The 12,315-nt window shown below is 39.5% G+C and overlaps 1 protein-coding gene across 5 annotated transcripts in view; it reads right to left on the bottom strand.

Moving 5' to 3' along the window:
* Positions 1–311: 311 nt before the first annotated feature.
* LOC105198825 (ADP-ribosylation factor-like protein 13B) overlaps positions 312–12,315 on the bottom strand; it is a 162,254-nt gene continuing 150,250 nt past the window's right edge. For all 5 annotated transcript variants that reach the window (XM_039449876.1, XM_039449880.1, XM_039449879.1 and 2 more), the window contains one exon: positions 312–750. In XM_039449876.1, the coding sequence (XP_039305810.1) occupies positions 446–750 (305 nt within the window). In that variant the 3' untranslated portion in view covers positions 312–445. The remainder of the gene's footprint in view (positions 751–12,315) is intronic.

The raw sequence follows: 12,315 nt of genomic DNA, 5'->3' as shown, positions 1-12,315 counted from the left end.
TATAAATTAATAATGACAAATACTTTACTTTTAGTCTCCACGATAAAAGAAAAGAAATAAAGGAAAAATTCTTTCGGGTAATGTCGCTCGTGCTATCGATGTTACAGGCGTAATTGCGAAAGTGGAGAACGGCGTGATTCGTGTAGATTTTTACATGCCGGACGTAACAATACATTAGTAGAAAGTTTACAAAACCAAAATTATTTTTGTGTATTCTTCAAGTTTGCAAATAAAAATCTAACAAGCGTTTTCAAAAAATTAATTTAAAATGTGTATATAACGTAATGTTGGTTTACAAAAGGGGTTCAAAATATTTATTTAACGATTATATTACTGTTTATTTTAATATAACACAATTGTTATAACAATTCATAACTTTTCAGTCGTAGTACATTATATATACATGGTCTTCTCTTCAACTTAAGTACAAAATTTACAAATACTGTTATTGAGGCACTTGACCAGGAATCTTAATTATCGTTATATTATTTGATAATTGTTGCGATCTTTCTGGCGCTGTATACGGACGGATTACTTTGAAGTTTGCGTTACTTTCATTATGAATGATACTTAGATTCAACGGATTTAATATCGTGGTTTGTGTATTTTTCTCTCCAGCAAGAGTTTCTAAATTAGATGTAGAATTTCGTGAGAGACTTTCACATTCGATAGTCATTTGTTCAACGGGAAGAGGAGCAGTCTTATTTCTCCGTGCAAAAACTTTTACAATACTTCTTCCGTTGTTGATACCTATAAAGATATTTCACATTAATTTAATTATATGTATACTTATTGTCAAAGTTGGATAAATTAATTTCTTACTTAAGGCTCCTGAAAAGTCAGTCGCTGCGGCCATATTGAAGTTGTCATAAGCAAGAAATAACATAAAAGTTTGATCCGCGACATTTATAAATAAAGTGAATCTGAATACAATAGAAAAGTAAGATTGTTTTAAAACATTTGTAAAAATGGACCTCGACTATCCTTTTCTTCTCTGATAGTCAGTAAATAGTCGTAAAAGATTCGTGAAGTGAAGCCTATTCAGAGAAACACACAGTTAAGCTGAAGTTTGGTCAGTGGAATTTGTAAATAAAGAGAATTTGAATAAAATGAAACAATAAAATCGCTTTAAAACACTTGTAAAAATAAGCCTTAACTCTTCTTTTTCCACATATGAGGGCAAATCAATAAGTACCCGTGTTTGAAGATAGGCAGCGTTGCTGATGCAAGTTAGCATTATCATCGTGTATTACGATCTTTCAAACGATGCCATACAAAATTTCAGAGTGATTCATGCGATAGTTTTGATTTGACAGCAATTTGTAGTGAGCGTGTTTGGTGTTTTTCGATACAATGGAAAAAGTGCAATATCCATCCGATTCGTCATATATGAAATTTTAGGGAGGGGGTGTTAGTTTTTAAAAGTTAGGAATGGAGCAACAAAATCGTGAAAGCAACAAATTCATCATACATGAAATTTTAGCGAATTACGGATCGATATTGCTCTTTTTCCATTGTATCAAAAAACGCCAAACAGGCTCACTACGAATTGCTGTCAAATCAAAACTGTCGCATGAATCATTTTGAAATTTTGTATAGCGTCGTTTGAAACATAGTAGTACACAATGGTAATACCAATTTGCATCAGCAACGCTGCCTGTCTTCAAACACGGGTACTTATTGATTTACTCTCGTAACAGTCAGTAAATAATCATAATAACTTTCGGTTGGTAGTAGTAAGTTGTAAAAAAAACGTAAAGTGAAGCTTATTCAAACAAGAAAACACGGACAAGTGTTGAAAGAAGGAAAATATATGCTTTTATGTATAAAATTCAAAGACAACTTTACTCTCAACCCATTTTTACGAAACAACCCATTTTTGGTAAATACGAGACAAGTCACATTTTCATAATGAAACAAAATAATGAAATGGCATACAAGACAAAATTTTATTTCATAGTCTACATGTCGCGTTTCACGCCTATTAATTTTAATTTTTTCCACGATACTATGTCGTCATTATTAATGCGAAATTCTCAGCGACGAGTCAGGAGCCTTAACTAAAGTTAATGGCTATAAAATTAACTTACAATTAGTTACATTAAGAGATACGAGGTGTGTTCAAAAAGTATCGCGAATTTTGTGTTTTTTCAAAAATTATTTATTTATTCATGAATATCTATTTTGTCCCCTTCAAAGTAATCCCCATGAGATATTATACACTTGTGCCAACGGTTTTTCCAATCTTCGAAGCACTTCAAAAAATCATTTTTTTTTATCTTGTTCAGCTCCTCCTTCGATGCCGTCTTTATCTCGTCAAGCGTAGCGTAACGTCGTCCTTTCATGGGCCTCTTCAGTTTAGGGAACAAGAAAAAGTCACAGGGGGCCAGATCTGGGGAATACGGTGGCTGCGGCATCATTAGTGTGTTGTTTTTGGCCAAAAAGTCGCGCACAAGCAACGATGTGTGAGCAGGGGCGTTTGGTACGAATTTCGCGGCGACCCGTCTCATGCCCAAATCATTGATAAAAATCGAATGGCACGAGCCAATCGATATGTTTAGGTCCTCAGCAACTTCTCTAACGGTGATTCGACGATTGGCCAATACCATTTTCTCCACTTCATTAATTTTTTCGTCTGTTGTTGAAGTGCTCGGGCGTCCGGCACGCTCTTCGTCGTTCACATCTTCTCGGCCTTCTGAGAACATTTTGTACCACCGATAAACGTTGCTTCGGTCCAAGGTAGCTTCTCCGTATGCCACAGTCAACATTCGGAATGCATCCGCGCACTTAATTTCGTTTTTCACACAAAATTTGATACAGGTTCTTTGATCCATTTTTTTGAATAGGTAAAAATCGAAGACGATCCAAAACACGTGCAAGCAAAGCAGCTGTCAACAATTAAGTGAACATTCAAAATGGCCGAGCTTGTCGGCATAAGTGAGAGACATGAGTACCAACATAACGCCACAAAAAGATCGAAATTCGAATATACGTAACCCGCGAAAATTCAAAATTCGCGATACTTTTTGAACACACCTCGTACGTAAACCAAAAATAAACTTAGTTAAAAGTTAAGTTAAATTATCCTAAATTAAAATAATTATAGTTAAAATAATTTTTGCTATTAAGTTCACTTTTTTAATGATAAAAATTAAAATTAAATGTGAGGAACATATTAATAAAATGACTAATAAAATTTAATATTGGTAAATATCCTTTAGAACAGCCATGATATATGTTGTCAAAGTCATGATCCTGCATAACCCTAACCTCCTAAGTTTCAGACACCCAAAAAAGATATATTTACTTTTGCGCGGACGCACGCCAACACGTATGCCCACCGACGCCATTTTTAACAAAATGACAGATGACATTTGACGTTATAATCTCTTAACATAACCAACAAAGTCACTAGATGGTACTAATAAAATATTTTAGTGTTGCCATTTAAAAACGCAGATCTCAGAATTCTTTTTTTACGTACTATGTATAGTGCATATGTATCCAGAAGGTTAAAAAGATTTTAGCCATTACTTGTTATTCGTTACAAAGTTATCATAAAAAAGTAATAAAAATTATCTTCATAATTTGCATGGTATTGGGGGATTATAAAAAAATAATCGATATGTATGTGAAAAAAAAATTATAATTGATATTTAAAAGTCCAAGACTCATACGTAAGACTCATAATTGCAAAAAAGCTTTAATGCTTTAATTATAGCTGCATTTTGTTTTAAATAAGAATTCTGTAATACAATATAATGAATAATTACGTGTGCGAGGAATATTTGTCCGCATATCATATCATAATCTCTATATTTTGGGTGTACAATTATAGACAGTTCGGTTATTCCTTTGAGGACACCGTGAATCTTTAAAAATTCCAATAAATTTTCAATTTTTAATTATTCATTACACAGTAAACAAAAGGAATCGATTTTCGTTCCCAGAAAGTTATTAATAGTAAAACCTTATCGACCAAGTAACGCCATATTTTGTCGTACAACAACATGATCTGTGCCTTTGACTTAAGAAATGTAATAAAATATAATAATTTTTAAATAAGTAATTTTATAACAAAATACTAATTTTTTTTCAAATAGTAATTTATACAATAGAAGCACATTTTTCACGTCCTCCCAGGAACATGAGCGTAAATGGACAATCTTTGGGATAGGGGATATTACTGTCCGTGGACAACATTTCCGTAAGATACGCATACGTAGTTTTGTCAAGAAACTGTGAACGTTTCTTGACGCATGTTCTGAGTGTAGGATCAAATACATGAGCGAAGGTAGTACAATGAGCTCTTATAACCTGTAACCGGAACAAGCAGTGGAGTCAAACGCCACGCATCGAAGGGGCCTGTAAAAATTGTGCGTTTTCAAGCAGTTAAGAATAAAGAACGAAAAAATGAAAGAATTGATGCAGTGCACGCTGCCGGAGCTTGCTGAATTGACCAACAATGCACGCGTCGATACTTTGTCAAAAGTCTCACGCAACAAATACAACGCGGCGTACTCGGCGTTTACTGATAAAAAGCAGCATAAAACGACGGCGACAACGCAGAATGTGTTGTGCGCATATTTTGAAGAGTTGAGCAATAATCGTAACTGGAGTTGAGTAATAATCGTAAATTTCAAAGAGTTGAGTAACATCAGAATTAGTGGTTTTATTAGAGTTGGGGGTGGCTTCGCCCCCCAAACTCTCCCCACCAGGGGGCTTTGCCCCCCCCCCCCTCGCCACGCAACATACCTGGAGATGTTGCAATACTCATCTGCGCTTATTTTTCCTGTAATGCCACAAAAAAGCATACTTCTATTGCATAAAATACCGTATACATCATGGAGCTGAGCGCGTCCTCGACTTCGGACGTTATTTTCAGTCGAGAACGGCAAAGTTCGGCTTCGGAGTACATAATGTACTATTTTTCGATTTTATACATATTATTTTTTTCTATTTTCCAAAAACTAAAATTATTGATTTTCATGTTATCAAATTATATACGTATAAATATATTTTAAGTAGGCACCATTATATTATTTTTTCTCGTTAGTACTAATCTTCGAGCATTTAAAACTAAAAGATTTTTTATGTATAAAAAGTTACAAATTTTTTTATTCAATAACAAATTTTGTCGATTCTGTTTTAAAGGACTCCGCACAATTTATATAAAAAAACGTTCTTAAATGATTTGCTTGAATTTTTTATATGTGTAGTACTTGCATTCCTAATAAAAAATTTCAATTTTTAGCACACTTCTACTTTCGGAATTAAAAATATTTGATGGTTTGTTTCATGACATCCGCTCATATGTATACTTATACTAGTTTGAGCTTGTATGCTTGCTCATATATGTATATCGACACGTATGAGTCTCCGTGGATGACTGCGTGAGCGTGCACACGCGGGCATGTGCAGTGTGCGCGCGCACACATGCATGTGTGTCAGCAGAAATAAGAACCCTCTAGTTCGTCATTCCGTCGTAGTATTTATTGACTTCAAATTTTCTTTGCGTGTGTGCGTGCATGCGTGCATGTGGAAGTAATGAATCGTGGGGTCCTTATCTCTACTGAACACACACATATGCACACACGTACACACACATAATACGCACGCACATGCACACACGCACACACACACGCGCGCGCACGCACGCACGCACGCGCGCGTGTGTGTGTGCACGCACGCACGCACGCACGCACGCACACACACACACACACACACGCACACACACACATAGAGGGTGTTCGATAATGGTTGTCCCCTCGTGTTATCGTAGGAGCATGATTTACCGACGGATATATATTTCTAACATATTATTATATTAGAAATTACAAATGCGTGATCCTATGGTAAAACGTGGGCACAACCATTATCAAACACCCTGTATATGAGCAAGCATACAAGCTCAAACTAGTGTAGGTATACATATAAGCCTAATAGTATACATATATCATGAAAGATATCTTCAAATATTTTTAATTCCAAAACTATACATAAAAATGTTCTAAAAATTGAGGTTTTTCATTAGAAATGCAAGTATTACAACATATAAAAAAATTCAAGCAAATCATGTAAAAACGTTTTTTTTTCATATAAACAGTAAGGGGTCTCATTCAAACAAAATAGAAAACGTTTCGAGTTAAATAATTATAAAATCGTATTTTAAAATGTTGAGAAAGTATACCAAAATTTTTTCAGATTTTTTCTAAAATACAAAAACTTTTTCAAAAAGTAAGAATGCCAATGACCTCTGTGTCCACGTAAGCAATGAAAAACAACTGTGTCCTTGGAGGGTTATATTTTGTTTTGCCTTGTAAGAAGGGAAGGTATGAGATGGACCTTGTTTCGCGTAGATAGTTTGCTCTATTTATGAAACTTATTGTTAAAAATTTTTTAACAAATCATGAGTATGTAACTAAAATTTATTGAAGAAAAAGACACATTGTAGTTATGATATCACCGATTTTATTCTCCTTCCATGTAGTAAATCCTATCGAAAATAAGTTAATTCATGTGCGAGCATGTTGTTCAATGTACCTAATAAATAATATTTTTTATTTTGTTATAAATTTTAAGAATTCTTAGTGCAGATTATAAGGTTTAAAGAAAGGCGCTCTGGCAAATAATGCTGCGGAGCATAATTGGTAAGCGCAAGACTTACAAAAAAACTTCACGAAGTAAGAAATTCAGATTTTAATGAAAGTTGGTACAAATGTAAAGAAGGTAAATACATGAATTTTGAAATTTTTAGTTGTGTTTAAAAAACGATTTGAAGGAGTGAAACCACCCCTCAAAGATAAAGAGACTTTTACTTTTTTCAATATATCTCGTAAACCAAACAAAATATCAAGAAATGTTTTACAAAAACAGCAAAAATATCTCTATTTAACAACGCTATTTATTTTTCGAAAACAATTTTTTTTCTAAAATTCATCCTTTATAATCCCATTTACAAAATATTGCATAAAAATTCAATTTTTAATGAAGCTTGGCATAAATGTAGTATATAAATTATAGTATATAAATATATTTAAAAATTAAGAAATTTGAATTCAAATGAGACAAGAAGAGCTTCAGGACGTGCAGGGTGTTGTGCTCCAATACAAAATAAATACCAATGTAAATAAAGTAAACTGTTTAATAACTAGTCATCTTCAATACAATGTCTGAATCTATAAATTCAAACAATTAAATAGCAAATCATATCATAAATTTAACGCAACATAAATAAATTAATTAAGATCTTACAGAATATATTTGCGATATCAGCTTACGCAAACGTACTACATTGAAACGTGCTTAACAAAAAATGTCGAACAGCGTCTTAGTTCGAGATGTATCCTCGAGGAACGAGCGAAGGGACATCGTTTTCGGAACATGAATCTAAGTAAGTAAAAAAAAAAGAGAAAGAAAACAATATTCACTGTCAGAATGTAAAAAAAATAAATAAATAAATAAATAACGATAAAAATAATAATAAATATAATAGATAAAGAGCTGTACAAGTCAAGATAATAAAATTGTAAGAACGAAAAAACTAACGTAAAGTCAAAGTATAACAAAAAATTAATAAATAAAGAGCTGTACAAGTCCAATAATAAAAATGTAAAATAGAATAGATAACATGAAAAGAATAGTATAAATCATACCTATGAGTCCCGAAAACAATATCCTAAATGATGCTGGTACGAATGTACATCACAGAGTGTTGTGAAACGAACAAGGTGAGAAAATTGTCGAAACAGAATGATATGAGTAGGAAACGGAAGGGGAGGGGGGATCCCATCTTGATGTGACGCTTTCCACCGCTAAGTCTTTTGAAACATCAGTAAAAAGAGACACGACGTCCAGAGATGCTCATACATGACCTGATTCCAAGTTAAAACCATTAAGCTTGTTAACTAAATGGTAGCTGTTTTTTTATAAAACTAGGGGCTTCCGGTATACTATTGTAAATAATTTGGTGTAAAAAATTAGCTAGTGAATATAATGGACTGTTTATTGATGATATTATTATTCGGAGTGGGTTATCCTGCTTGTGCATCCCGGTTGTTAGAATACTCCTATATGTTGGTTGTTCAATATAATTGTTTTTCAACCAATTGGAGAGGAGAGAGCGCGCTTCTTTAGTTAATTTTGAGACAGAATCTTTCTGTACGCGTGTGTAGGTAGATTTGTCAGAGAACATTCCTTTCATTCTCAAAATGTAATCTTTTTTATCAAGGGCTACAGATATATTGCCTTTATCAGCTCTGGCGAAAAGGATATCCGGATGCTCTCTAACAAATCTTTTCGTGGTGCGCAACCAATTGGAACCAATGACTTGGTCGTTAGGGCTTACAGGACGTCCATTGTGAAACAGCTCACCCAAGATCGATACCGACTAGTTTCTAATTGCACCGTGTACGTTCTCTCTGTATTTAGAAATGTTGTGCTCAATATGTTTAATAAATTCTAACAGTATCTTTTTTTTATTTGTATCCGACAACGGTAAACCAAAGCGGTTGCCTAGTATGACTGCAACGTAGCGTTTACAATCCCCTCCAAACTTAATAAATTTATAACTGTAGGAAAAGACCATATTGACCGATTATCGTGCAATGACGTAGTCTACAAAATTAATTAGAGATTGTGAGTCGTCTTATGTCGGACAGACAAAACGTCAGCTTAAAACGAGAGTCACGGAACATAAATCGGATATCAGAAAATCCAGTTCTCCTTCCGTTGTTACGAAATTTTGCATCGAGAACAATCATGATTTTGATTGGGACAATGTAGAAATTTTAGATAAAGAACCATCCTTTAAAAAAAAGATTGATATCTGAAATGTTACACATAAAGAGACAACAAAAAGGACTCAACAAACAAAGTGATACCGAACTGCTTTCTGACGCGTAATCTTTCTATTCTTGATCGTATTTTCCATCCTTAACGTTCGATCCCCCCCTCCCTTTTCCTACTCATATCGTTCTGTTTCAACAATTTTCTCACTTTGTTCGTTTCACAACACTCTGTGATGTACATTCGTACCAGCATCATTTAGGATATTGTTTTCGGGACTCATAAGTATGATTTATACTTGTAACAAACCGCCTTTCCGCTCCCCCCTCGGACCATCCACCGTTCCGGGCTGTCCGGCCGAACAACCGCCGGACAGCGAAAACACGGCGCATAGCGCCAATAAGACACGCAAACATCGGCGTAGCGCGCGTTGACGCATCCGCACGTGAGATCTCCGTGGCAGATCTCCGCGCGCACGCGCTCGACCGAAGTGGCGACCGCCGGACCGATCTCGAGCGGCGGGGAGATCCCCCACCGATTCCGTACCGTTCCGTACCCCCGCACCGTCCCTGCCCTCGAGATTCGGGTATATAAGCGCCGCCGTTCCGAGAGTCGAGCGGTCTTCTTCTCCGTCCGTTCTCCTGTCCGTAGAAGAAAACCTTCCTAGTGCTCACAGGGAGTTAAGCGCCTTAGCTTCCGTCAAGAGGTCTTGACAAGAGCCGTCCGCCTTCCTCAAACCGCCAGTTCACGGACTCAAGTCCATCTTGGGCTCCACCAGGGGATCCTGGTAGTCGGCACTTCCCGATCCGCCGTCCTAACTTGGGTATGGGCTCACGACCTGGGGTGTGGAGTTCCGCGCCTCTACCAAGAGCTCTTGGCGTGAGTCGATCAACACCGCCGAACATCGCGGTATTAACCGCCCCGCGCCGGACTCGAGACACGCGTACAGCTGTACCGCGCGCGCGTCGTCTACGGCCGTGGCCGCGGCCTTCGGCAAGGCCACGATACCCGCGCGTCAACAAAAGATTCCGAGTTCCCCGAAATCTCGGCTCGGAAATTCCGCGAACCAAATATTGTAAATAGCATCGTGTATACTACCGCGTCAAGACACTCGCGTGTAAATACCGTTCGTCCGTCCGCGCGCTCCGATTTCCGTCTGTCCGTCCGCGCGTAATTTCTAAGTTCTGTTACGTCCGTCCGAGCGTCACCGCCATCCGTCCGTCCGCGCGTCGTGGCTAAACCGCCACACTACTCCACTGTACGCTTTCTTACGCGAAATAAATTCGCTATTTTCTACCATCCAACAAACAGAAAGACTAGTTCTCTTGGCGACCTCAATCCGCGTCCTAGTCCGCCGAATTCACGCCGCCCCGTGCGCGGAAAAAGTAAGGTCGTTGCATGGCGCCCGAACAGGGACCGTTTCCGTTTCCGACCGCGGAGAACTAGACTTGTACCGATTCGATGCCGCGGAACTGGATATACCATATCGACCGCGCCGAATTTCTCCGACAGTTACGTCACGCCGATCTCGCTACCGACGGGAACGTCAACGAGCTCCGCCGCCGACTCAGCGAATTCCTGGTATTGCATCCCGAACACGGCCGGCCGGAATCATGGCCGATCCGCCCGCGGTTAACGTTACCGTACCAGAACCGACCGCCATGATCGAAAAAGACTCCCCCGCGAAAGTGATGAACCAGATCCGTAAATGGGGATGTCACTTCGACGGGAAGGACCCGGTGTCCTTCCTGAAACGTGTCGACGAGCTGCAAGCCGAATACGGCTACGACGACGCGTTGCTCCTCCGCGGACTACCAGAGATGCTATGGGGAGACGCGCTCCTCTGATACCGCAACAACCGGACCGCGTGGGGAACGTGGCAGGAGTTCCTCGGAGAATTCCGAGAGTACCACCTGCCGCGCCGCTATTTTTCTCAGCTCCGGCGGGACATTCAAGCCCAAACGCAGGCTCCGGACGAGCCGTACCGCAAATACGCGACCGACGTACTCACAATGATGCGTCGCGCCGAGGGTTACGGAGAGGAGGACCAGCTCGACCTCCTCTACGACAACATGCACCCCCGGTATAAACTATACGTCCGCCGCGACGACATTCACCGTGCCACCGACTTACTGCGGCGAGCAGAAGAATTCGAACATATCAGCTCGCAATGCCGCGAACGGCAACCCGCGTCGAAGCCGCCCGCGAATTCTGCTGCGACCGCCTACGACAAAGACGCATGCTGCTGGCGATGCAAGCAGCGCGGCCACACACGATTCGAATGCCGCCGCGCGGCCCGCAAGTTCTGTTCCCAGTGCGGGAAAAACAACGTGTATACCCGCGATTGCCATCCACCGCCGGGAAACGCCGCCAGGACCGGGGGCACCGAGACCGCTCCCCAGTCCTCCGCATAAGGTACAATCCGCGACCGCACGTCGACGTCCCCGTCGGGGACACCACGCTCACAGCCTTGCTAGACTCGGGCTCCGAAGGCTCTGTGAGTACTGACGCCACCGAACGCCTCCGCGGGAAGGGGTACACGACGCTACCCGTCACCGGCCGAATCTACCTCGCGGACGGCTCCAGCACGCCGGTCGAGACTTGCCTCGTGCTGCCGGTCGTATTCCCGGCACGCTCGTTCCGCCACGAATTCCGCGTGCTACCCGGACTCGACGTCGACATGTTGCTCGGCGTCGATGTCATGGCACGAGCCCGGATAACGATCCCTCCGCCGCCGCTACACCGGGAGGACGACCGCGCGCCGCGGGACGCCGCTCGCCCGACGACCGTCGTCAGCATCGAACCCGCGGAAGACGCACGGTTGCAGGAGTTTCTCGCCGAAGAACTGCCGAAGTTCGACCATGTACGCGGACCGACCGACCGCGCGGAGCACGTTATCCGCGTCAAGAACCATCCGCCGATCAAGCAGCGTTACCGGCCTCGAAATCCGGCGATGCAGGCGATCATCGATCACGAGGTCGACGAGATGATACGCGCCGGAGAAGGGATAGGCATGATTGACATTCAACGATTGACGATTGATGAATAAAAATTTATTCATTATTCGGCCTCTTATAAATGACGAATAAAAATTTATTCGTTATTCAGCCTCTCGTAAATAATGAATAAAAATTTATTCGTTATTCAACCACTTGTGAATGATGAATAAAAATTTATTCGTTATTCGGCCTCTTATAAATAATGAATAAAAATTTATTCGTTATTCAGCCTCTCGTAAATAATGAATAAAAATTTATTCGTTATTCAACCACTTGTGAATGATGAATAAAAATTTATTCATTATTCGGCTTCTTATAAATAATGAATGAAAATTTATTCGTTATTCAGCCTCTTGTTAATGACGAATAAAAATTTATTCGTTATTCAGCCTCTCGTAAATAATGAATAAAAATTTATTCGTTATTCAGTTGCTTGTAAATAATGAATAAAAATTTATTTGTTATTCGGCTTCTTATAAATAATGAATAAAAATTTATTCGTTATTCAATCACTTGTAAATGATGAATA

This window comes from Solenopsis invicta, chromosome 5, assembly GCF_016802725.1.
Source record: "Solenopsis invicta isolate M01_SB chromosome 5, UNIL_Sinv_3.0, whole genome shotgun sequence".
Lineage (NCBI taxonomy): Eukaryota > Metazoa > Arthropoda > Insecta > Hymenoptera > Formicidae > Solenopsis > Solenopsis invicta.
This window is presented reverse-complemented; position numbering and strand designations above follow the sequence as displayed.